This window comes from Malania oleifera, chromosome 3, assembly GCF_029873635.1.
Source record: "Malania oleifera isolate guangnan ecotype guangnan chromosome 3, ASM2987363v1, whole genome shotgun sequence".
In the NCBI taxonomy this organism is placed as follows: Eukaryota; Viridiplantae; Streptophyta; class Magnoliopsida; order Santalales; family Ximeniaceae; genus Malania; species Malania oleifera.
The window spans coordinates 21,453,930-21,480,861 of NC_080419.1; the positions used below are offsets into that span (position 1 = coordinate 21,453,930).

The 26,932-nt window shown below is 33.7% G+C and overlaps 1 protein-coding gene across 2 annotated transcripts; it reads right to left on the reverse strand.

The window, feature by feature from the left end:
- Positions 1–15,549, reverse strand: LOC131152328 (lipase-like). Of its 2 annotated transcripts, none has more exons than XM_058104153.1 (11): positions 15,231–15,549; positions 14,933–15,002; positions 13,089–13,168; positions 12,781–12,846; positions 12,602–12,649; positions 12,413–12,480; positions 3,003–3,075; positions 2,738–2,899; positions 1,421–1,615; positions 912–1,000; positions 1–421 (listed from the first exon to the last, which is right to left on the reverse strand). In XM_058104153.1, the coding sequence occupies exons 2-11, from the start codon at positions 14,985–14,987 to the stop codon at positions 208–210; spliced, it is 1,050 nt and encodes a 349-aa protein (XP_057960136.1). In that variant the 5' UTR covers positions 14,988–15,002; positions 15,231–15,549; the 3' UTR covers positions 1–207. The 2 variants fall into 2 exon arrangements, with proteins under 2 accessions (XP_057960136.1, XP_057960137.1); XM_058104154.1 differs by having other exon boundaries at positions 15,235–15,472.
- Between the last annotated feature and the right edge of the window lie 11,383 nt (positions 15,550–26,932).

A 26,932-nucleotide genomic window follows, 5' to 3' on the forward strand; every position in this document is an offset into this window, starting at 1 on the left:
TTGTGAGAACAGTTATCTGGCAATCACATCATTAATTTTCATATTTACTATACACATTTCAGCAACTATTATAGACAGCAGCCCACATTTATGGGCAACCCCTAAAGCAAGGGTTATATACAAAAGAATACATAGGCCAATTTGGGGTATAGAAATTTCCCAATTATCCTACATGGATCTTGCAAGAGGTACCGCAGTCGAGAAATCCTAAACAAAGTTTGTCCCACCATCGGACTCTGCATGCACTCCTAGAATAAAAGCCGCAGGATCCTTGGATAAAACAAAATTGCCACTAAGATCTGCTCTGCTATATTTTGCCATGACAGGATCCATCACAATTCTGCATGAACCCCATGTCTCGGCCTCTAATTCAACACCATAGTACACTAAATGGTCTGAGATGCTGTTCCCAGCCACTGACCTGCAAAAGTTTTCAAGTATATGAGACTGCAGCAGCTATGCACACATAATTTAACTAACCCCATGTTTGGGAGAGGCCTTGAACTTGGATTTGGACAAATTGTAATACAAAATTATATTGAGTTTTGTCCAAATTCACTCAAATCCAAATCCAATATCCAAAATCCAGGCTCCCAAACACAAGGTAAAGATTTTTTCAGCCATCAAACAGAAAATGTGTTACTTTTATACCTTTTTATTTATAATAGAGTTAATTTTATACTTAAACAAAACAGATGCAGGAATGTGTTTCATTAAACTTCCAAAAAACTTCAATATACTAAACAGATGCAGGTATGTGTTTCATTAAACTTCCAAAAATGTTCAATTTGAAACAATGTTATGTGCAAATTATAATTTGATATATTTCCACTATTGAATACTAATGACCAGGGTGTAGAGTAAGGAATATCTAAAATCATGTCTATTACTGAAACAGAAAGAAATCATACCTGCTACAAGTTGGATCTTCACCAGAACTATCACAGACTTTTTCAACTTCATAAACTAGACTTCCCAATCCAATGTTATAAAGCCACACCTGGGATTTAACGAGTGGTTCTTAAGTGAAGAAGCTAAAAGAATAAGGAACACTCAAACGCTAACATAATACCACTAAGCTAAATGATTTCTTAAGCTTCCAACAAAGTTTATGCGAGTCTATGCTATCTCTAGTTTCTTCATTCCCCAACTATAGAGAATATAATACCATCGATGCAGATGGTGATATCCTAACCAGTTTCATCTCTTTGGCATAATAATTGATAATAATAGTGAATAATATAGGATTTGGATATTACTCAACATTAGCAAACATGAATATGTGGAACAATTTTTCAGACATTACTCCACATTAATAAAATTTTTATCAGATGAAGCATTTCCAGACTAATCAATCCATAATTTATTTTCAGAGACAGTTCTTGCAAGGACAGTCATATTCTCATAAACAAATTATTACCTCCCTTGGGAAGTGATGGTATGTCTTCTGTGGAAAATAAGCATAATATGGAGGCAGGTGAGGCACAATATCATGTTCATTTGTGACTCGAATTGTATTTGGCACGACTTGGCTATAGTAAGAAGCAAAAGCAGCATTTCCAATACGAGGTTGTCCAAATGTCATAACCTGAACATTCTGAGCTTTATGATTAACCTGAGCAAGCAAATATTCCTTTAGTACAGACACCGAGAAAAACAGCTCCTCCCTAAATAAAACTGAACAAACATCCAAAGAAAGACACTTGAGCCATCCTATTGGCAGCAAGCATTAGAGAATGAACTTCTGGAGCACTCACATGGATCAAGAAGTGAATCTCAAAAAATTTGCTCAACTATGCGTCTCAAAAATATTTAAAATTCAAATATGACTTCAAAAACAGAAGTGTAGAAAGATGCAACAGATTTGAATAGTGAGAAATTTATTAATAAAGAAAAGGGACAATGCCCTATAAGAAATTCATTAACAAAGACGAAGAAACCCTCAAAACAACTCTGAAGCTAAAACCCAAAGAAACTGTCCTATATTCCAAACTTCACTACCTATGTCAAACTTTTAAATATGAACACAAAGGGCCTGTTTACTTGTAGAAATCAGTTATTATTTTCATTTTGAGTTTTTCAAATTAATAAAAAAAAAATGCCACTTTTTTCAAGTTTTCCAACATTTCTACGAAGAACTCGGAAGAACGGGTCAAGTTTCAAATACAAATATTAGAAAACTGGAAAATAAGGCATTCTTGTAATTCTTAAAAAATTGAACCTGGAAACTGGAAGATGTTCCCACAACTAAATGAACCCAAAATGTTGGTTTGATTGCTGCTGAAAAGAATCCAAAAGACTACATACAAACAAAATCCTCAAGGAGATGATAGCTTGACAATAAGAAAAGGGAAGTGTGCAATATATTGGTTGCTATGGGTCTTCTGAAACTGATGATGTCCAGTCACGCATCTATTATGTATAAAGCCCACAGTGAAAATGCTTGGGCCAGCATGTCCGTCAAAAAAATTTCAATTCCTCAAGCTGAACCAAAATCTAACACAACTGAAAAATAGTAAACTAAAACATTGAGCAGTTACACAGATCCTCATTAATATAAGTAATCATAATAATTAATCCCGCATTAACATAAGTAACCATAATTATAATCTTTATGCTCATACCAAACACAAGCACATGCCACCTGCTTGTAAGTATTGGAAGTTAGTATTTTAACTCAACAACACATGCAAAATAAATATATTTAAACTGTATCAAGCAAAGCTGAATTATTCACCGCGAGATCAAGTCCACAAAAGGATGCCATAGCCCCTCCCATTGAATGTCCTGTCACCATGATGTTAAGTTCACCATATAATTGCTTTGCTCTTTTAACAGCATTTAAAACGCCAGGACGTATGGTTGTGTTGTGATAAGCAGAGTAAAATCCATGATGCACCTAAAACAAGCAAAATTCAATCAAATGCATGCAATAACATTTATTTTGGCCTAAATACTATTCATTTACGTAGAAAACTTCTCTGCAGTATGCAGTAGCGCACCATTGAATCAGGCATGCCAGGGTAATTTAAATCAAGCTGTTTCCAGTAGAGATCTTCAATCCAATTCTGTATGCTGTTCATTAAAGAAACTTATCAGAAAATTTATGAACTAAGATATAACATTTAGTCATGAAAAATTACCACCATGATCAGAGGAATGTGCAAAAGATGTGCGAACCAAGGTAATCAAAAAGAATAATCATTGACCAGAAAGTACCATAACTGGAATTTGTACCAACAGACAAGTAGGGTATAGGCATAACTCAGACTAATATATGAGAAATAAGTAAAGCTCAGATAACTGGTATGCTATTGGCCAGGAATATATGGTAATTAGAATAAAAAGACTTGTCACAAAGGATTTCTCACAGAAATCCTCCATAATTTGAACCAGTTTCCATATAATTTATTAAGAGTGAGCCTTGGCTCATTGATGAGGACCTAAGAATGATAAGTTTGAGCTGTGAAACAGCCTCCTCTGTGCATACCAAGGCTGCAGCATTGGACCACCCTCCCCAGAACCTGCATGGTAAGAGCGCTCCATGCACTAGGGTGCCCTTGTCTACCACAAGAAGTTCACGTTGTATGCTTCATCGTGTCCTTCTTATCCCCTCAAGAAAAAGCCAACATTTGCATTCACTGCTCTTATCATCTGGATTGATGATTGACCACCAATTCCCATGCATCCTCGTATTCTTCTTCTAAGGCAAAACACTCATGTAGTTAAGGTATGTTGGAATCAAAATATTTTTCATTCATTTTTCAATTTTGCTTCTAATGGGAGCAGACACCCGGCTAACCAAAGACTACACAGGGCTTTGCAGTCCAATCTAGTCCTTCCTTCACAGAGGCATTAGACCAGTTTCCGCCACCGCCTTCCTCTTTCCTCATAGTCTACAAGAATCAATCCTGATAAAAGCTCTGCAACTCAATAATGATATTAATTATAACTTGCAACACCCAAATTCTCACTGACATGGCCCTCTCACACAAGTCTTCGACTCTTAACATCCATTGATGTACAACTGGCCCAACATGGCCCTGTAGAGGAAGCTCCACTACACATAGATCAAATTTAAGGCCTAATACATAGCTCCTTCTTTTCCAGATGGTCATGAATTCTCATGAGAATATGAAGGAATCAATAATCATATCATTTTATTTTTCTTAATAAATGAAGGACTGTTAGTAAAAAGAAACAAGACTCCACGAGGGAGTCTCCAATGATAGCAGGAGTATAAATTACAGTGAAACTGACAAGTTCTCCACAAAATCTACAAAAGAATCAAAACCTTGGAAAGTCACCTTTGAGAAAAATTGCATGGTAGCAATCCAAAAAGACTTACTGTACTAAAAAGAATTTTCTTTTCCATCATAAGCTCTCAGATTTCTTTCCTTTCAAATCAACCTAAAAAAATGAGTGATATCAGATATGGCATCCCAAGTATCCTAAGCCAATTTTCCGCAAACTGAGTCTCTCTAAGCTTTCAGTTCTTTTGTCAACATCTTCAGCAACAACCCAACTGATTCCTAACATACATAAATCAGCCACCAAATATTTGTCACTCATTTTCAAGGCAATAAAATGTGATTAGAAGTTTCTTCCTCCTCTTTGCTCAGACCACATACAGTCCCCCCTTCTTCAAGTTACTCTGGTGAGAATTCTGTCCCAGACAGCCTCATCGAAAGCCCTTAAATATCTTTCCTTCCAAATTAACCGGAAAACAGAAAGGGGAACGACATCCCAAATATCGTTAGTCATTTTTCTGCAAACCAAGTCTCTCAAAGCTTTTAATTCTTTGTTAACATCTTTGGCAACTACCCAACTGATGCCTAAGATAACATGAATCAGGCACCAAAGATTTTTTGCTCATCTGCAGTGCAATAAAAAGTGAATGGTAGGTAGGTAGTTTCTTCACCTTTGCATAGAAAACATCTATTATCACACACAGCCCCTCTTCTTCAAGTTATTCCCAGTGAGAATTCTGTCTGAGACTGTCTCCCCTTGGATTGGGCTTTAGATTCCAAATGGCTTTGGACGGGAATCATTATTTCTTCCAACCCTATTGATTCTATGGAGCAAAGGTTAGGGGCTTTACTGTGAAAAAACCTTTTTTTCATGTAAGTTTAAACTACTCTGTCTCTCTCCACCACCCCACACCCCCCCCCCCGGGCCCCTGCCTTTACCCCACTTGCCTGAACAAGGCTCAGCAGGTCTGCGAATTGATTTACTTCATGATTCGTGAAATTTCTCCTGAAAATCAAGTTCCACTTTAAGTGATTGGAAGGCTGTTTTACTATTATTATAATTTTTTCTTTTTTGTTCTTTTTCTTTCTTAGGATGATTTTGTAAGTTCCTTTATGTAAACTCCCTCTCCTTCACAATATTTCTCCTTTTTCTATCAAAAAAAAATCCCAGCACACTTACCAACCAAGTTGTTTTTATGAATGGCAACTATGAACAAATCTGAGAATTGAAGGTCCTGTTGATTAAGCTTTCGGATTCTGGATACAAAAAATACAAATAATTCACGTTTGGTTAAGTGTTTATAACAAATCATTTCGTATCTGAAAACACTTTTAAAAAATAAAGTTTTTCAAGAAACAATTAAGGTGTTTCCCATGTTTTTGGGTACAGCTTTTCACATAAAATGAGAACACAGGGATTGAGATATAACCCAATTTTTAATAATAATAGTAATACTACTTTTTTTTTCCAGACTCCAGATGAGCCCTTCAGACCCCACCAGGTGGCACCAAGCCAGAGGCAGAGGCTAGCTTCCAATTCCCAAGCATGCCCATGTTAGTAGAGAATTGGCTCTTATGCAGAATTGAACCAAGACCTTCTATTACCAGGAGATTTGCCTGCCCATGTCCACTTGAGCCAACCCATAAGGACTATTACTATTATCATTCTTGAACCAATCTTAACCAAACATAATTCCACTGTTTTCATTTCCAGGAAGATTTTGGAAACAGCTTACAACGTGCTTTTCAGTACAAAAAAAAAATACATGATACAGTCCCCTGTTTTTATTATGATTTTCCCCTCACACGTGTGACCACCACTTTCTTCCATAAGCTTTCTTTTTCTTGGAGAAATCTCTATAGCCATTTTCCTAGTAGAATTTTTTCCACAATCTCCGAATAAATAACAGCCAATCCCCCTTTATCAAAAGGAAATTTGACTTAATTCCATCTGACAAGATGTACTCTTCAAAACTGCTACACAAAAATCTTCTTTGGATGTTCTCAATCCATAGGTACCCACGATGCTCCTCCCACCCACCCACCCACCCAAAGGAAAAAAAAAATCATCTGCAATCCAGATCGCACATACCAATTTGAGGGTCAATGGCATCAGGAATCAAGATCCAGATCGCCAAAAGTAGCAACCCAGATTTGTGAGAGAAGAACTCTAAAAGCATGCAATCGCAAAGAGATGAGGGCTGTGAAGCTTGCAACGATGGTGAGAGAAGAGGACTTCGAATCTGGGACGTGGAGAGAAGAGGGTTGCATACTGCAGGGTGAGACTCTAGCCAAGGTTTCCTGTGAGACTCTGCGCGCTTCCTGCTGCTGGGTGCAACTCCATGAGGTTTTCTGCTCCACAATGGTGGGTGGAGACTCCAAAAGGGTTTCTGCTGGGTGAGATTCTGCAATGGTGGATGGATTCGAACAGAGAGAGAGAGAGATTTGTTTGACCCAAGATGTTTACTCCCAAACCCCCATTTTTTGTGCAAAAAGAATGAGTGGGTTAGAAGTTTAAACATCCCCCCTTTTATGTGCAGATTATTAACATATTCATTTACATTTAAAAAAATTAATTTAATAATTAATTGTTGTTTACTTATAATTAATATAATTTAATCAAGGAAACGGGGATGTTTTTCCATAGTCTAAATTTCATTCTGAGTAAACAGTTCGAAACTTATCACAATTCGACATAGCATGGCGACTATTCAACCCCCCAAATGGCGTGCCAACTAAGCCTACCCGTCCAAGAACTGCGTACCTCTTAAGTAGCATACCTCATTCCATACCCAGACCACAACCTAAAATGCACTGCTTTCAGGGTAACTATGTTTCCTAGCAACTGAACCTACAGCAAAGCGGAAGTGTTTGTCCTATACTCTAAAGTCCTATACCCTAAAGGCCAATCAATTAACTAGGACATTTTTTTTATTTTTTCCATATTATATAAAATAATTAGTAAAGGCAAATTACTTATTCAAGGCACACAAATATTATCTCTATTACCAGAATTAGTCCATATAATCTAAGTTGAAAAGATAAATGCTTAAAGAAGTTGAGAACATAAGGCCTCTACTTCCCAGCACTTAATTCTTAAATGCTCCTAGTCCTAAGATTGTCAATTGGCCACTGACAATATGGAAAGACATGCTTGCATAATGAATATTGTATAGGAGTCAGTAGGCTCGAATCACTTGCATAGAGACACTAAGAAAAGCATATAAAGGTGCTTGTTAGAGAACAAGCACAGCAAGCATGACCATGTCAAAGATATGCCTGTCAATCAAGTATTCTCAGCTACAATTGTGTGAAGAGTGCCTAGTCCGAATAGTGTCCTTTATTGGACCTTCAAAACTTTTATCATGGTGGATTGGATTTATTGGTTTAAGTACGGAGGAAAATGAGAGCACAATATGGGATTTATAACTCTCAAAAAGGAGAAGGAATGCTGTATATCACTGATTGAGATATGAATCAAAGAAATCCTTGGCTAAGTCAAAAGGAGAACTAGAAAAGAGTTAGAAAAGAGTTTCTAATCCCATTTAAAGAACCATATTCATTGTAGTTGGGCATAGAATGAAATAAGGGTTAGATAGTAATTTCATTAAGTGAAATTAGTCTACAAGGGATCTATCACATGAAACTAAAGCAGAAGAGTTTCTCTTACAATCCAGCCTAATTCTTGTTGTTGCTCTTCCATCAACCATCTAACACCATTGTTGTCCCATAAAGCCATAACTGCATCTGTAGTCACTTCCATTGTAGCCAACATTGCTTCAAAGTAGATAATTCCAACAATTTAGCAAAGAAATCAAGGAAAATTCAAAACACTGTTCATCATCTGTGATAGTCCCAGAATTAACAGTCGTGCCACTCACTTTCAAACATCACTTTTCCAACATTTTTTCTTGAAGCACCACCACCAACATCAAAGACAGACACCGACAAAAATGTCCCTTCCTGAAACTTCATCACCATCTCACAACTGGAGAGCTCCCACGCACCACCTAAAAAATTTCCAACCACCAACATCTTTAGTTTCCCATTTTGCCAGAATTGTTTTTGACACACAGCCACCACCAAAACTCAGCACCCCCTGATCTACCGCCATCCAGAACAATCATCGCCAGATGACCACCACAGCACACAGCAATCTCCACACTCACAAAAAATTGGTTCCAGGCACAATATGTTGGTTTTTTTCTTTCCTGAGACTTTGAAAGACCTGCAACCTTCATTCAAATTTCTCTATAATAGAATCGCATATTATTTTAGCTTTGAATTTAGACCCCAAAGAATGTACTAGATAGGTAATTACTAATTAAATATTTAATTACTAATTAAATATTTATTTTAATGTAAGTTTATAAATTATAACTAATACATATTATTATTTTTACTGAATTTAGCTACTGTTTTTTAATTTGTTTGGAAATGCATCATACAAGTCTTAAATCTTAAATGGGTTATTGCCTGTATTAGGCTATTAGCTACAACTACAAAATGAGTTATTGCCTAATTTGCCTGAAATATATGATACATTGTTTTTTCAGTTAAGATACCAAGTCAAAAATCTTAAATGGATTCTGGAAGTGGAAACTCGGCCTCTGCAAAGAAAGATCCTGCATGGAAGTATACACATTTGGATGATCAAAAAAATAGAAATAATTTGACTTGCAATTTTTGTGGCAAAGTCACAAGGAGAGGAATATTTCGGGCAAAACAACATAGTGTCGGAGGATTTCGAAATGTAAAAGAATGCTCTAAGTGTCCAGCTCATGTACGTGAGGAGATTAAGGAGTATATGTTGAAGAAAGATATGGAAAAGGAGGAAAATGAGTTATTGCCTGACTTTGATGATATAGATCATTATGGTGAGGATGAAGAGGATGAAGTTCAAGAAATTGACACCCGTGGCAAGAGAGTGCTTACTAATGGAAGTAGAAGTCGAAGTCAAAGTTCAAACCAATCCAACTTGAAGAAACCAAAACATAAGGGACCCATGGACTTGTTTTTTACTCCTGATCCAAAGAAAGCGGTTCAAGCTAGGAAAGATGAAGCAAACATCAATAAATGAGGCGTGCAAGAAAGAATTAAGAAAAAAGGCAATGGGAGATTTTGCTAGGTGGATGTATGATGCCGAAATACCATCTAATTTTGTACGTTTGAGCAACTTTGCAGTGGTACTTGAATCGATTGGACAATATGGTCCTGGAATAAAGCTACTTAACTATCATGAAGTAAGAGTTCCTTTCCTAAAGCAGGAAGTTAGTCGAATGAAAGAGTTGTTGAAGGTCCATAAGGAGGAATGGGCAAAATATGGCTGCTCAATTATGTCTGATGGTTTGAGAGATTCGGTTGCTAATAAGGACATAATAAACTTCTTAGTGAACTCTCCAATGGGATCAGTGTTCATCAAGTCTATTGATGCTCCTAATCTTGTCAAGAATGCAGATAGAATGTACAAATTACTTGATAAGATGGTAAAGGAAATTGGAGTATCAAATGTGATTCAAGTAATAACTGACAATGCTTCAAACTATGTTGCAGTAGGTAAGAACTTATTTGTAGAACCACATTTTATAGTGTATATATTATTTATTTTAATATTTTAATGGTTTCACTCCTTGATTTTTGAACAGGGAGATTGTTGGAAGCAAAAAGGCCACATTTATATTGGACACCATGTGCTGCCCATTGCCTCGATTTAATTTTTGAGGATATTGGGAAGATGCCTTCAATTCATGCAACTTTGAAAAGGGCAATGTTTTTGAATGGTTATATTTATAACCGTGTTGGTGTGGTGAACTTGATGAGACAGTTAACTGGAGGAAAGGAATTACGAAGGCCTACAGTTACAAGATTGGCAATTGCCTTCATCACCCTTCGTTCAATCCACCTTCAAAAGAACGACTTGAGGAAAATGTTTACTTCTAAAGATTGGAATACTACTAAATGGACAAAGGAGGCAGCTGGCAAAAGAGCAGCTAGTATTGTTTTGATGCCTACCTTTTGGAGTACCATCGTCTATGCTCTTAAGTTGATAGGCCCACTTCTCCGTGTACTCGGTTTGGTTGATGGGGAAAAGAAACCTGCAATAGGATACATTTATGAAGCAATGGATAGGGCTAAGGAAGTCATAGCTAAGGCTTTCGGTGAGAGAGAAGATAAATTCAAGGAGGCATTTGAAATTATTGATACGAGGTGGGGATGCCACTCCATCAACCGTTGCATGCAACTGCACATTACTTGAACCCGGATTTTTCCTATTCAAACCCCATCATTTTTGCAAGATGAAGAAATTATGACGGGTTTGTACAAATGTATTGCAAGGTTAATGCCAACCCTTGAAATGCAAGACGAAGTAGCACAGGAGTTGCCAAAATACAATAGCGTTGGTAGCGTCTTTGGAATTCCTTTGGCGGTGAGACAAAGGAAGATACAAGCACCGCGTAAAATGAAATTTTTACTACCACTTTCTTTTTAAAATTATTTTTGCTATTTATCTAGTAGTTTTTCATTTAAAATTTATTTTATAACAGCGTAATGGTGGATGTCATTTGGATCATCAACTCCAAACTTGCAAAAGTTTGCTATGAGAATTCTTAGCCTCACGTATAGTGCTACCGGCTGCGGAAGAAATTGGAGCATATTCCAACATGTAAGTCATTAGTATATCGTGGATTAATTATTAAAGAACAAGAACTACCAATCTATTGTTTTTTAGAATCATCATTAACCATATTACTTTCAACTTTTTGCAGCTTCATAGCAAAAGGAGAAATAGGCTAGCCCAGCAACACTTGAATGATTTGGTGTTTGTGAAATATAATCGAACTCTGAGGCGTCGATACGAAAAGTGTGACACCATTGATCCCATCCTCCTAAAGGACATTGATGATAGTAATGAGTGGTTGATTGGTAGGATGGATGGCGATTTTGATGAGGATGATGAACTTGTGTTTGAAGATGATATTTTGACTTGGGGATTCCGTTGCTAGAGCTGTTGGACTAGATAACCCCCCGCATCACACGAGATCAAGAATAAGTGCAAATATGTCATCATCGTCTAGAGGAAGAGCTTCATCTAGCAGTGCAACCAGTGCTAGGGGCCGGACCACAATGTTGGAACTTGTAGATGAGAATGAAATCCAAGTAGATAGTGCAAAGGACGCAGAAGAGGAAAAAGATGTTGGAGAAAACAATTCTGATGATGAAGAGGAAGATGATGATATCTTGGCAGACTTAGTTGATGATGAATGATGACTGATGATTGAGGAGGATTTTTAGATTTTGGACTTTGAAATCTTTTATTGTACTCTTTTTATTTTGATGTTGAACTATGTTGAATTGTTTATGCTTTTGGCCTTGGCAATTTCATTAAATTTTCAATTTTGCTATTGAATGTTTTGGTATTTTAAATTTCCAATTTTGCTATCAATTACCCCAAATAGGCATTTTACAGCATTTTAATAGTTGTGCGCCTCACCTTTGTGAGGCGTGTGCCTTCTTGCGCCTTGGCTCGCCTCGCACCTCTAACTACTATGATGTATAGGGCTTGACAGATTATAGTTTACATGCATAGGGCTAGAATAATGCTAGAACTTATTTACTTTCCATGTATAGCATTCTTGTAAATTCTATATATAATATACAGAACTCAAGGCCAAACCATTCGGCCATTCACACAATACTTTGACATCAACAACAAATAGGATCAGGTGATCAAACGATAAAACCATCATCACTGTTAACCATTCAGGTTTCTGGGTGTGGGGATCAACAATTTGAAGCTAACCCAGGTTGCATTGATTTTATATGCACAACTATTCATTGCATAAATCTATTAATCTATCCCATCCTTTTTGTTTGCAAACCCTAAACCACTCGATGTAAAAAATTCTCATGAATAAGAAATTCTCAACAAAGAGCAATGAGTAACATACACAGAAGGAACCCACATGAGACCATGAGAGAGAGTGTGTAACAATTTGAATTGTGTAACTTGTATGACACAGAAGGAACCCACATGAGACCATGAGAGAGAGTGTGTAACAATTTGAATTGTGTAACTTGTATGACTTTGTTACAATTCACCAAAAAAAAACCTAGCTATTGATAAAGGACAAAATTAAAAAAAGCAATCAGATCATTCAAACCTGTGTTCTTGAGTGCCTCTAAATGCAATTATGATAGCATTAAGATCCATTGCCAACCCCACATATGCCTGTAGTAGATATTTGTAGCTCATGGTCATGGAAATTTAAGCAACAAAAAAAAGTAGAAATAATACAGGGCAGATTCGTGGAAATATCTATGTTTTATTCATTCTGTACAATGCCATGCACCTGTAAGCAATGCTGGACATCGACAATCAGCTCAATCATCTCAAATCCCTGTTTAAGTATAAAATACAAATAAGAGTCATTCCCATTAATAAAAAAAAAATGACATGATTGTATGAATTAATACAAGCCCAATCTCACAACTCACAACTAGAACATAATCTTAAGATCAAACTAAATACCTCAGTCATATCATCACATCTTGGGCATGTCCAACTGAATAGTTCGGTTAAATCTGACATGTACACCTGCAAATGCAGAAGTTTGCTTTTAAAAGGGAATTCCAGCACCAAAATCCTCACAAGTACAACTAATATGCAACTAATGCCACTTATTCCATGAAACAATGACATGATTAACATTTCATTATTTCAAAAGTTATATCTTCTTTTTAATACAACACACATGCATGCATATATACATATACATACATAGACACATACACCCACACAGATAGAGAGAGAGATGAGCCATTTCTTTCAAAACTTACAGCAGAAGCATACTCCACCAATATTGTGGCAAGCGAGTGATTGTAACTGGGGAGATGACCCCAGTGCTTGACTTTCAGTTCTGCAATTATTTAAAAATAAATAAATATAATGTGTTATAGGAATTCCCAATGCAAATCATGGTTGAACATGCATATGAGTCTGTTTTACAGCAAGTTATGAGAGAATAAACTAAGAATAGTATAAATCTTAGGATATACTAGAAAAGGAAAAACTCTTCCCTCTTTTAGTCACCATTCCAAAAAAAAAAAAAAAGCACCCACTTTAATTCTAAATGCGACATGGCTCAATGGGAAAGAGGCAATCTCTGAGCACAAACAATTTTTTTTTACCAATAGAAGAAAAGTCATCCAATTAACCACTATTTTGGGAGAGGACATTGTCCTCACTTGAACTGCAGGCACTTGGAGTGGGTCAATGTTCAAGTTGAGTGTTCTAAAATAAATTAATGCAAGATGGTTCTGTTCACAGAGCAAATTGCTTAAAATTTCAGAATACTGCCATGGGACACGCATGCAAATAGTTCGTTTCTTCAAAACAGTCTATCTCATGTTGTATATTGGGAGTTCTATATAAAAATCCACACTCTCAAGCACACAGAGCATGTAACTAATGGAAAAAATTTTCATATTTTTGTCCTTTTCTAATTAAAAACGTCTTAAGTTGACAACATGAGCAAAACAGAGTCATCTTACATTGATATTTTGCTATACACGAATATAAGCTCAACATGTTATCTAAGATTTTTTTATAATAAAAGAAGAAATATTAAGAAAGAGAATGTACGATCAAAGCAAGGATACTAAATCCTCAAAAAGAAAAAAAAATCAAAGAAAAAAAGGAAAATAAAAATAATAAAAATAAAAATAAAATAAAAGAAATTATCCAAGAAAGCCCTCTTTAATCCCTTCCCATCACAGTTCACCAAACATTATAAATTCACTAATTCCCTCCAACATTTATTTGCCTTAGATATTTAACCCCATCAAGCCTAACTTCATTTCCTTCATGGTCAGCCAACGTGATAAAAAGCCCCTCTTCTTTAGTCCCCCTGCCTGATAAATTAACTTCCATGTCCACGTGTTCTTATACAAGTATACAACATTAATAGCAACAACCAAGCCCTAATTTTCACTAGGCAGGATCCATTACATGATCTCCTTCTGCCATTCCACACAATGCAATGTATATTCTGAGGCATATTCTTATAAAATTGAAGCTTTGTCAAATCCTTACTAACTCAATCCAAGTTCCTTTAGGTCTACCCCTTCCTTCATCCCCCTCCAACTACTGCTCCTAATAAACAACTAAATCACCCCTTTACATTATAGCATTATTTGGTCTACATTACAAGTGTCCAAACCATCTCTATTGTCCTTCCTTTATCTACTCTTCTACAAATGCTAACCCTAGGTAATAAACTAACAAAATAGACATAGTAATGGCTAATTCCGGCAGATTCACATCTCCTGCGTGCATCTCAATTAGCATACTAGCAAGTACTTCTTGATTTGAGATCTAAAACCGATTTGATTTTGCTACCTGACATAAGAAAGCACTTTGAAAATGCTGAACAAGCAGTCCTTCATTTCACAATATATAATTTCTAATAGTCATATACAAACACATTGCCATCGCACTTAGGTCAACAGTCAGCCGTAGAGAAATCAGTTCATGGGGCTGTTTTGTATTTAAATGAATCCCAAGTGTTAGAAATTTTTTAGCTGCGTTAAATTCAAAGAAATAGCATAAACGCGGCTGCAAAGATGCATACCTAAAAATCAGAAAATAAAAAGCATTCAAATATAAGAACACAATCGATTACCTCTGCCGCCTGAAAACGCGAATAAGCATACAAATACTGCCACTTTAAGCCACATAATGCGTTCCAAAATCTACAAAAAAAAAAAAAGACAAACCAAAATCAACGAACAACACAAAGGGATAAAAAAATCACATATTAATCCCAAAAATCACAAATACGTGAATGCTTTCCCTACGGTTCACATCCGAGCCCTAGAAATGAGAAACAACAAACACATCCTGATCGCCTGAGTATCTGAATTCGCACAATTAGGGCAAAATTAGCATAAAGTGGGGAAAGAACATTCGGTTGAAGAAACCTGCCAAAACCGTCCGTAGCTCCGGCGAGTTCGGGTTGCCAGTGTTCCGGCCACCGCACACCGAGGAGTCAAATTACAGGTTCTCGTTAGGTCCTCTGCTCGTCTTCTTTTCCTCCCTCCCTCGGATTTGTTAGAGTATCATTGGCTCCCGTCTATTACGACCTTTGTATATTTTCTTTGGTTGCCTAAACTGCCACTATATTTATCCCAATTTGCCATAGCTCTTTCGTGTTTCGAACCGCAGATAGCGGCCCTATGCGTGGGCATTTTGGTAAGTGACGCATCATCGCTGTGGCGTGCAAGCGTGGGAGTGTTGATTGCTAAAAGAGAATTTAAGAATGACTATATAAGGGCCTGCTCGAAACTTCGCTGCGCGTGCGTAACAACCTGAAAGCTTGTGATAAGCACGTGATCTGAAAAGGACGGACTTCGTACGTTGAGAAAAATATTACGGCACTGTTTCGTTCACCATATCAAAAATATTTGTATGAATGACAATTTATAAAATTTTATTTTTAAAAATAAAATAAATGTAACATAGAAATATTAAATATTTTTATTTAATTTGCATTTACAAAAAATTTAAATGTAATGTCAATATTTGATTTAATATTGAAATTCTTATAATTATAATTATTTTGAAAAGATGTACTTTTGACATGCGTATAAACTAATTATATTATCAGCATTAAAACCTATATGTATGATGAAAATTATATCTAATTAAGTTGATGTCTTAAAATTTTCAAAAAAAGACAAAAGATTCTATCCGCTCATCATATTTGGTAAAAAGATAATGACTTCCTTTGAGATTTCAAAAATTAAAGGGACGTTTCCAAAGTTTTCAAAATTTTTAGGGAACTCTCGCGAGATTGGTCAAAAAAATACAAACTTGTCCTTATGTTTTGTAAAAAGATGAGTTTTTTTTTATGGGAGGTTTGTGCCTTTCTGACAAATCTCAAGGAAAGTTCGTGATATTTTTTAAACTTTAGAAAATGTCTCTATATTTCTATCAAACCTTAGGAAAGGTAAGTGTCCTTCCTTTGAAAAAAAAAAAGTACTTCCAAGTTTTACTATTATAATTTTTTTTTAATATAAAAAAAATCAAGAAGGAGATTTATTTACAAGGTGTGGAGGATAAGAGGTCGTCCTAAAAAAAAACCTAATTAAATCACAACAAAGCTCCCTTATTGTCCCTTTACGTATCTGACAATATAAATCCCTGAAATTATTCAAAAACTGTTCTATCCTCGTGAGAGTTATTTTGCCATTAAAAATTATAGCATTCATTTCTAGTAGTGTGGGAACAAAATAGTCAATTGTTTCATTTGACTCTTTATCTCATACCGGATGAAGCACATATTTAGACTAACCACCTAATAAATCCTATGAGAATAAAATAGTCAATTGTTTCATTTGACTCGTAGTATAAGAAGTTACATATCTAAACTAATAGTCTTATAATGTCTCATTATCTATGCAAATCATTGATATTAAGTCAATTAATAACCAAGTCCACATAAAAGCATCAATTTTGAATGGAACTTTTTGCTCCGTAGATGAAGTTATTCAAGGGGAAAGGATAAATTTTTTTGAGGATTTCATAAATTGAGAGAAAAACAATTTAATGGAAAAATAAAAACCCAAAAAGAATCCTCTACTTGAATTGTCGAGTTGTCCCTCGCTCGAGGAGGAAAAAGAATCCAATGTGCTCAATTAAAGAGTTAAGTTATCAACCTCTTTTTCATTGAAATATCTAAAAAAAGGTGAAAACTCTTGTCAATTATTGGAGATTTATGCTTTGACAATCTAAAATGATAGGGAACTAAAGACTCCAACGAAATTTGAAGGTGAGTAAAATAATCAATTGCTTCATTTGACTCATACACTCATAATGGATAAAGCATATATTTAGACTGAGAAATGAATTCCCAAGGACACAAGAAGTAATTTCACTTCCTCTTGTATCCCATCCATCCCAATGGAAACAATGCACTTCTAATCCCTATATGTCAAGGGAAAACCTCCAAAGCCATTTTCCAACTAGTGAGATTCTTTTGGACATTGCATTCCCAAGACCTACCCCTTTAAACTAGGTCTTCTAATCCTATCTTAGATAACAAGGAGGTTTCTCTTACCCTCACCAACTCAAAACCACATAAAAGCCCTCATGATCCTCTTATAATATTTTACTGCAGCATAATAATGTTACTTTTACTTAAATAATTTTTTAAATTTTAAATATAATCATAGTATGCAATAATATTGTATGATGAGAGTATTAGTATCCAACTAACCAAAACAGTGCAAACAACTCGACCCTCAAAGTAAACCTTCTTTAGGGATATGTTCTTATGAAACTTATCTATGACGGTGCAGGAATGGATGTTTATATTATTTAAGCACCCTTCTTTTATAAAATTTTTAAGATGTTTGACACCTCAATTTTGGTGTCCAAACAAAATTTGGTGTTGGACCAGGGAGTCCGAATGGCTTGTTGGTGGCTGGAGTTCCTATGTAATCAAAAAAAAAAAAATGGAATGAGATGTCACATGTATCACATTTCCATAAATATTGAAATATGTTGTAGACCACATGTATTTTTTGTGGCCTACTTAATCGTGATATATACTTTTTTTTTTTTCATATATATAAAATAGTATATTATTTCCATATTTACAAGATTTGTATTAAAAAATGGTATAAAATAAAGGGTTTGCTTAATTGTACAAAATAATTTTCTATTCTCATTTTTAGATCTCCAAATAACTACAAAAAGGGCATCATATTTTTCAATTTTCTAAAAAATATATAAGTAATAAAAAGAGAATAAACAATTAAAAAAACATTTTTCAATTTTACTATACAAATTTTAAAGTGAAAAAAATGTTGAATTTTGTAATTATTTTGAAAATTTTTAAAAAAACTATTTTAACGGGTTAATAGTGCCAAAATTTATTTTGATTGTTTTGTACAAATGTTTCTTTTTGGAAAGTAAGCTAGCTTTTTTGTGATTCTTCTGAAAACTAAAAATGAAAGATAAACAAGCCCTGACCTTTTTTTTTTATTGTTATACACAATTCAAAAATATTTATTTTATGTTAGGAAATTTAAAATCGGATCTTGAAATTAAATTTATTAAAATTCAAACAAAATGCATAAGTCATTAAGCAAGAAAAGGCGATCACTCCTTGTGACTCAAGCTCTATAAATCTTGAAGGAAACCTTGCTTCATAACTTTAACCGACGATGAGGTAATCTCGTCTCCTCCTACGCTATTATATAACCCGGGTAATGATTCATGCGATGATTTGAATGATGCATCTCATACTGAATCATGTGATAGTTCTGATAGTGAAAGCATGCTTACTTGTGAAAAATTGCAAATTGAATATGTTAGAATTCATAAGTCACTTGTTAAAGCTAATAAAAGATATATTGCTTTGAAAAACAAGTATGAGGCATCCGTGAAATAATGTGAGTTAAAAGTTTTTGTTGAAAGGGAAAATTATTTCAAAATCAAAAAATTAGTAAACAATAATGAAAAGTTGGAAGAAGAATTGAATGTGTTAAAATTTCAAACTTCAAGTGACAATAAGAAAGATCTTCTCATTTCTTATCTGGAATGTAAAGCAAACAATATGATTAAATAATTTATCAAACTTCAGAATGTTTACAAAGGTCTAGAGAACTTAAAAATTCAAGATCTATAAAATAAAATAAAAGACTAGTCTAAGATCATCCATACATTCACTAGAGGTAAAGAAAACTTTGGCAAGCTCTTACGTTCACAAAAGATGACCTTGGATAAAGAAGGTATAGGTTTTAATGGAATTGAAAATAAGAAAAGGAATAACCTATACATGGGGTACCTTATAAGAGAATCTAAACATTATGCTAGTACCTCTTCCAGTCCATATACTCATACCACATGCATCTTATGTAAAAAGAATGGCCACACAGAATTTGATTACCCGTTTAAAATGAAAGGTGTGAAACCCAAGCAGGTATGGAGAGTCAAAGAACCATATTATCCTAACCCATCAAGAATCAAAGGTAGAAAAATGGTATGGGTTGTCAAAAAGGGAAACTCCTTGGGACTTAGGGATGAACTAATTCAAATTTGAATTACATAAATACTTTCCTTAGGTTCTAGGTTTTGGGAGAGTTATGTCTATTGGCCTACAAAGTGGTTTATTCCTAAAATGACAAATCTTAAGTTAAGCATATCTTGTCCATTACACATAATTGAGCTTTAGGGAATCCATCTCGATATATATTATTTAAATTTAAACTCATTTTTGAATATAAAAACCTTAACCATAGCTTAGTCATCACTCTAAACTTAAGATCTAGTGATCATTAGTCCATATTCTAACTAGTGCTTACTTAAAGACATCATTCCATCATCAAAATTAGAGGCAACCACTAAGGGATTCTAGTTTCACCGATTAACCAAAATATTTCCTTTTGTACTTAAAATATAAAAATCTTCTAATTTTGGTTCATCGTATCCTCCATAGGAAATCTTTATCAAACCACGATCATACTTGATAAGGTTCCACCCATTTCTTGGTTTGTATCCTTGCTCCTCTATATGATCATACCTAAAGGATACTTTTCAATCACCAAAGAGCAATGCTCCAAAATTCATACTCTTCTAGTTGCTTTTTATCTAAATTTGTTTGGACAGATTCACTATCATAAAACTATCTTAATACTATCCACATGTGCTCACTTCAAAATACTCTTCATAACTTAATAAGTAATTAAAGCTTTAAGAGTATTTATTCTATCTCGTAGCACAAGCTCTCAATCCTTCAAAGTCAAATCCTTAGAGCTTCATATCTTTAGTAAAGTTGAATGGCTAAATTAATTGCACTAGGTTTCAAATTTAGAGAAAAGTCATAGTCCAAATGAAACCTGCGCACGAGCACTTTAAATTGAAAGCCATTTTGAACTTGCACCTCTCACGCGCATTAATATCAACAGAGGCTATATTGGCTTAGCTCACTTCAAGAAATATATATTGTGACTTTTTGGTCTTCTAAGCCTATTCATCCAATGCCAAGCATATATCTTTAAAAATCTAGATCTTTTGGCTAAATGATTTGAAAAATAAGAAAAAAAACATTCAATGAATCGAGTGCATAATTGAGGAGGAGCATTTATCTTTCATATCTATATACATTAAAATGCTCTCATTGTTTATTTATGCTTATATGTTTGTATGTTATTGTGAGTACAACTTTGCACTAATTTCATAACTATCAATTGTTAGTTACTGTTTATATCATCTATTGGATAGTTCATTTCTTTTATGAGTTGTTGATTGAACTACTAGAAAGCATGTTTTTGTTGAAAGCCTTCTGCATGACGGATGTAGTGATATAATTTGCATGCTAGTTGTAGATATTAGGTTGTGGCTTGTTTTATATGATTTATCTGTTGAAAACAACTCACTATCAGATACAAGTTTTATGGGAAAACATTTAATTTACATATGATATGCTATCGAAATTTCGGTAGATTTTTCCCAAAATAAAACTTTGAACAAAGATGATTATGATAAAACAAATGTTAAATTGTTTTTGAAATGATGAGTGAAAACTAAATAAAAACTAAACTTCATCATTGCATAATCATCGAATAATTAGAGGAGCCCAACTCCATCTCTATAGAAAGAACTTAAAAGATTCGTATGCATCAATTCACACTCTTGAATATTAAGGCTCTTATGAAATCCCTAAACATTATATCCTGCTCACAAAGCTTTATAATTTGATATGGAATGTTTATAGGTCATTAATTCTAAAGTATGCCTTAATATACATTCTCTAATGCATCTATGACTTACAAGGACGACTATATTGATTAGAGATGAATATGATTAATAAATATCCAGTATAGTTGTTGACTAATTGTTTGAGTGCTCACTTATACTTTGGCACATCTAATGAAATCAATTCCTTGTAAAGTATAAGAAATTTATTTCATCTAAGTTATAATTCAAATCGATAGGGGGAGCATCAAAAATAAAATTCCAACTTGATATGTTTTCCAATATTTTCAACTTGGATCTATTGTGAATTCACTATTGCATGTACTTAAATGAAATGATTTTTGTGAAAATCTTAAATTGACATATATTTCCTTGCCACAAGTTCATTGTGTTTGTCATATGATCTTGAATGCGATTGTTAAAACTTTAGGATCATTATGGTTGTGATTTTCTAGTTATATTTTTGTATGTGCTTAATTGACAAACCAGAAAATTAGTGCTTGTTTGATCTTTAAATTATTTTTTTTTTCAGCAAGCAAAGCCCCAATACTTTTTGTAAATATCAAAGGGGGGTATATATTTATATTTATCTACATACGTATTTATTTAATACTTTATGGCAATAACTAATTTCAAAACTAAATTTTTTCTCTCTTACCTTATTATTATTATTACTATTATATATGGTTTTAAAGTCGCATAATTGGTTCAGTAACTACAAATGCATGCGAACTAGTTAGACTGTGTTTATGCTCAAACCTATTTTTTATATACCGCATGTTTCTAAATTCAAATTTCCTGCAGGTCTCATGAAATGCTTAAATCGCAATGATTTGAGGATATTTTTTGTTTAGCTACGTTTTTCATGTCATTTAAATATTTTAATAGCCAATTGTATAGTTTGTGTACTTAATTGCTAAACCCGTCATTGCTTTCTGTCATTGCTTTATACTCTATGAATTTGTTTGTGCTATAAAATACATGACTATCATATCTTTTGCATGATTGATAGTTATATTTATGTTTTGAGAATACTGAACTATTTGAGTAAGTAGTTGTGGATATCTTGTAAATATATTACTCAATTAGGTCACTTGTATACAGAGATTTTTGGGAAATGTTCTATTTTTAAACGTCATGCTGCGAAATTTTCTAAAAACCTTTTTCCCAAACATATCTTGTATTCAGATAATGACAAATACTCTTTGTATTTAATAGTTGATGAGTTTGTGTGTAGGATCAATTGGAAGTATCATATGGTGCACGCACATGGACTCGAAGAAGATAATGACTCATAACATTTATTTGTTTATCATTTTGGGTATGTAATAGTAAATAGGAAATGGTCTGTAATAATCAATGCATTACATGTATGATAGGGTAGATAAGTTCAAAAGATTATTGAATGACCTTAAGGACCCCCTTCGGTCAACCGACACCAAATTTTTGAGGTTATCTCACAAAGATAATTATCTTTAAGATCTTAAATATTGTATAAAAATATATTTTATAGTCTTAACATTAATCATCATATGAATAGGGAAGATTTTATAAGAGGAAAATGACCAAAGTATCCAAGGATGACATGTTCGGCCGACTAACCAGAAACCTATAGCAATGCCCTGGTTGACCGAACTCCCACCGAGTCAACAAGTTGATCACTTGGTCGACCGACAATAATTATATGGCCAACGCCCTGGTCGATCGAATCCCCACGTGAGAAATGCCAACCACCTGGTTGACCGAACCTCATAGTTCAAATTGACCCGGTCGACCGTGTAATACCCCAACCCCAAAGGGTATAGGATATTTACTTTTTACCATTGATTTATAGCGGAAGTAAATAAACTCAATTATTTTAAACTAGAGCGCTAATTATCCATATTATATTCATTTATTTCAAAAGAAAAAAAAATTACATAAGCCCAAATATCTGGCGTCATACTAATATCTATAATCAAACTTCATTTTTCTTCTATTATATTTCCACCCGCATGCTTGCTATGCCTGATTTCTGATATGTCCTTCAGAGTTATTTGAAATGTAAAAATATGATTGGGGTGAGAACACTCAGTAAGTAAATAAGATTATTATTAGTGTGTGATCAAAATGAGTTTTTTAAAAATTTTGTAAAACAATATTTAATACTATAACTTTAAAACTGTTTCTAGAATAAATATAAATTTAAAAATTTATGCATAAAACTTTTGTCATCAGTTACAACAGTAAAATTTTGTAATCATATACTATAACTGTTAAATTAAACTTTTAACTTTAAAACTGTAAAAATATTTAATGATAAACATACATATACTTTTCCTTATACGTTTTATTTAGATCGTCATTTAAGCAAAAAAATGATCATTTTCATGTAAACTTACACTTTTCCTTCAAATCATTAATAACTTTGTACACGTGATTAAATATGTATAAACATATATTATAAAAACCACCCTTATGCCTATTTGCTGTAAGTCATGTTTATCCCCATGACTGAGTTGTGCAGTTCGAAGATTGGACTTAGCTGGCTGGCTGACCAAACTAAATCAACGTACATAAACATTAAGTGAGATTTTCTTTATTAAGTTTTGGTCTGGAACCAAGTATGCACTCAGGAGAAATCCACTAACATAAATAACCACTCTATAAACAGTGTGAGTGTACTCTGATCCGTTTAAATTTTAAGTTGCGGTATCGAGCATCTGTAACTTTGAACTTTCGTTGTCATAAACGGTTTTAAAATCATCTTATTATAATTTATGTAATTTAAAATATTATCATGAAAATCTCATCTTTACTCATATTTTCATGAAAAAAAATGTAACGTAAAAATAAACTCATGCCACACAATTTTTGTGTTACAAATATATATAATTTTTTTTAATAGAAAAAAATGCTGAAAACTTACCTGAGAGGATTAGAACATTTATTAACCCAAAAATAAATGCAAGTATATTAAAGATAGAACTAGTATAATCAAATATACGAAAAAAAATAAACTCATGAATATTTTGTGAAACTAACATAATTGAAATTTACTTAAAAATAAACTCGGGTATGAATTTTAAATAAAAAAAGAAAACTAATATAATCAAATTTACTTACCTCTTCTTTTACTTCGCGCTACGAATATAATGACTATCTCTAAGAAATGAGATCGGAAATAGTGGGTGAGTGAGAACTTACTCAAAAATTCTCTCTCCGGCACAAATTTTTTCACTCACTAATCATTCTCTTTATTTAAAAATTTGTGTGAAAAATGAAAGTTGAGAGCTTCCTATTTATAGGAAAATTTTAGGGAAATAGTGGAATTTGTAAAAGTGTGGGGAGAGGGATGAGATTATAATTTTTTTAAAATTAAAGAATGGGCAAGATATGGGTTGAGTATGGGATGGGGATGGAGGTCATGTGGGAATGCTTACCACCATTACCATTAAATAAAATTTTAATTAATTACTTTTTATTTTTTTAAATCATTATTATCATTATTATTACTTTTAAGTTATGTTTTAGTATTTGTTTATTTATTTAAAAAATAAATAAATTTCAATTTCGAAAACTTATGTGGGCCCCACCTGGTCTTGTGGGTTTCACACAACTTCGAGATCTAAGTGGGTCCTATGTAACTCTAATAGTCCTTACATGGTTTTATTAAGCCGACACAGCTTCGAGACTCATGTGGACCCCCACACGGCATCGAGACCCGTGTGGGTCCCACATGGTCTTGTGGGTCCTGCATAGGATTATATTATTATTATTATTATTATTATTATTATTTTATCATATATTTCTACAAATTATATCAGTTAAAACATTATTTTATGTATTTATTTTTGTATATAAACAGTGTCTACCTTGTTTTATCTTATGGAATTTCATTTTGATCAGGCCGACCTCCAGGTAGCAACTGAGTCGTAATGGTATTTGAGCACTCGCTTAGACAATGTCTTTTTTAAACATCAAACATGGAATCAAAGTTCCTAACAGAGAAACACTTTCGTTTTGATACTAACTAAATGACCATTATTATAATTCTACATTTTTTTTTTTTGTTATTACAGATCGAACTGCGTGGATTTGGAAAATTGCCCTTGAACCCTGCAAGTCCGGTCGACCATCCTTTTAGTTCAAATTTCTTCCGGTCGACCAAACCCAGCCATTCGGTCAACCGAATCTTAAGTTTGGTCGACCGGTGCTCTTGGGTTGGCGAAAATTACTGAGGTTGAAACACGGTTAAAATTTATTAACCTCAGTTAAACTTTTCCTAAAATGACTAATATGTCATGAACAGTTATAATTTTGGGAAATTCTATATATATCATCTTATTTGCAAAAAGTAGTCAATGATTAACAATTTTAACTAGTAAAAATCATCTAAAATTTAAAAATTCCTACTTCCATTTTTAAGTCATTTACACTCATTTTTACTCACTTTTATTTGCTTAAATCTCTTTGTAAGTGTACTTGAGTATTCTTCTCATAGTCTTAAACTCTCTCCCGTTCTTGTTGATTGAAATTATTTTATTAGAGAGCAAAGTTTCAAGTTTCCCTACGAGACTTTGATAATAAGTCTTCCTTATGAATACTTCATTAAGTCTTTGAGTTTTGCATTGTTATTGCAATAACTCACATTGGATTTTGGTTACTAAAAATGTTTTACAAATCATTTTAAAAAATATCTCTTGTGCTTATCTTTGAAAATTTTATTTTGAGATATTTGCTTGAATGGTAAAGATCTTTGTTGTTATACATTTTGATTGAAATTATCATTTTAATACAAATATCAAATAAGGCTTTACAAATCATTTTTGAATATCTCTTGTGATTTATTTTGAGAAAAAAAACATTTGTTGAGATATTTGAAGTATACTTGTGATATTTGTTGCTACATAGTGATTGAGAATATTATTTTGACACAAAGATCCTATCACATACACTCTCACGTACTGATTGCATTATTGACATTAATCTTGAGAGTAGACACTAAGGCTACACTAAGCTTATCTTATCATATCATTTGATAGTGTATTGATTACATTGGTACATAATCTGCTTAATTGAGAAGCATATTTGTTGTACGCAAATTTTATTGAGAAATCTGTTATATTTCAAGCGTGCCTTGAGGGGGCGGTAATTCAGCCCAGACGGATTGGTTGTAAAAGGTTGAGGTCAGTCCTGTGTTAATTTGACCTGATTGTAAAGGTTCAGATCGGCCCTGTGCTAATTGACCTGGTTGTTTAAGTGCCGCTCCACCCGTTAAGTGAACTTATAGTAGTAATCTTTGTACTTGTTAGCTAAGGCGGGGACGTAGACAGTTTGTTGAACTTCGATAACATTTCTAGGTGTCATCTCTATTTATTGTTTTATTGTGCATGCTTAGCTAAATTAATTGTGCCGTTTAATTTTCAATGTATATTTATATTGATTTACTTTATCTGCATTAGATTGACCTTAGGCTTACGTAATACTGCTGTTAGTGGATTGACCTAAAGGATAAAATTTGAAAATACCAATTCATCCCTCATTTTGGGATTACGGTAAAGCTAACACAAACTTGGTGTCCGTTTTCTAAATTTTGATTTATAAGTCGAAAATACAAATCAAATGTTTTTAAACAAATTGTTTTCCATCATTATCACCGTCATCATCATTTCATTTTATTTTTTGGGTCAAATTTAAGGTTACGAGGTCAATCCATTTCAAAACAAATATTTTGGGCTTCTTGAAGCCATGTTTTGGAATGCTCTTATATAGTGATTGCAACACTAGATGACCAAAATGATATATATACATGGCTTCAAGAAGCCCAATATATTTTAAGTACACATACATAATTGTATTAACCTTTGTGTGAACATGTGTTGATAGGGGTGCTGGTTGAGTAACCATCATGTGTTGGTTCATTAACCATCATTGATAT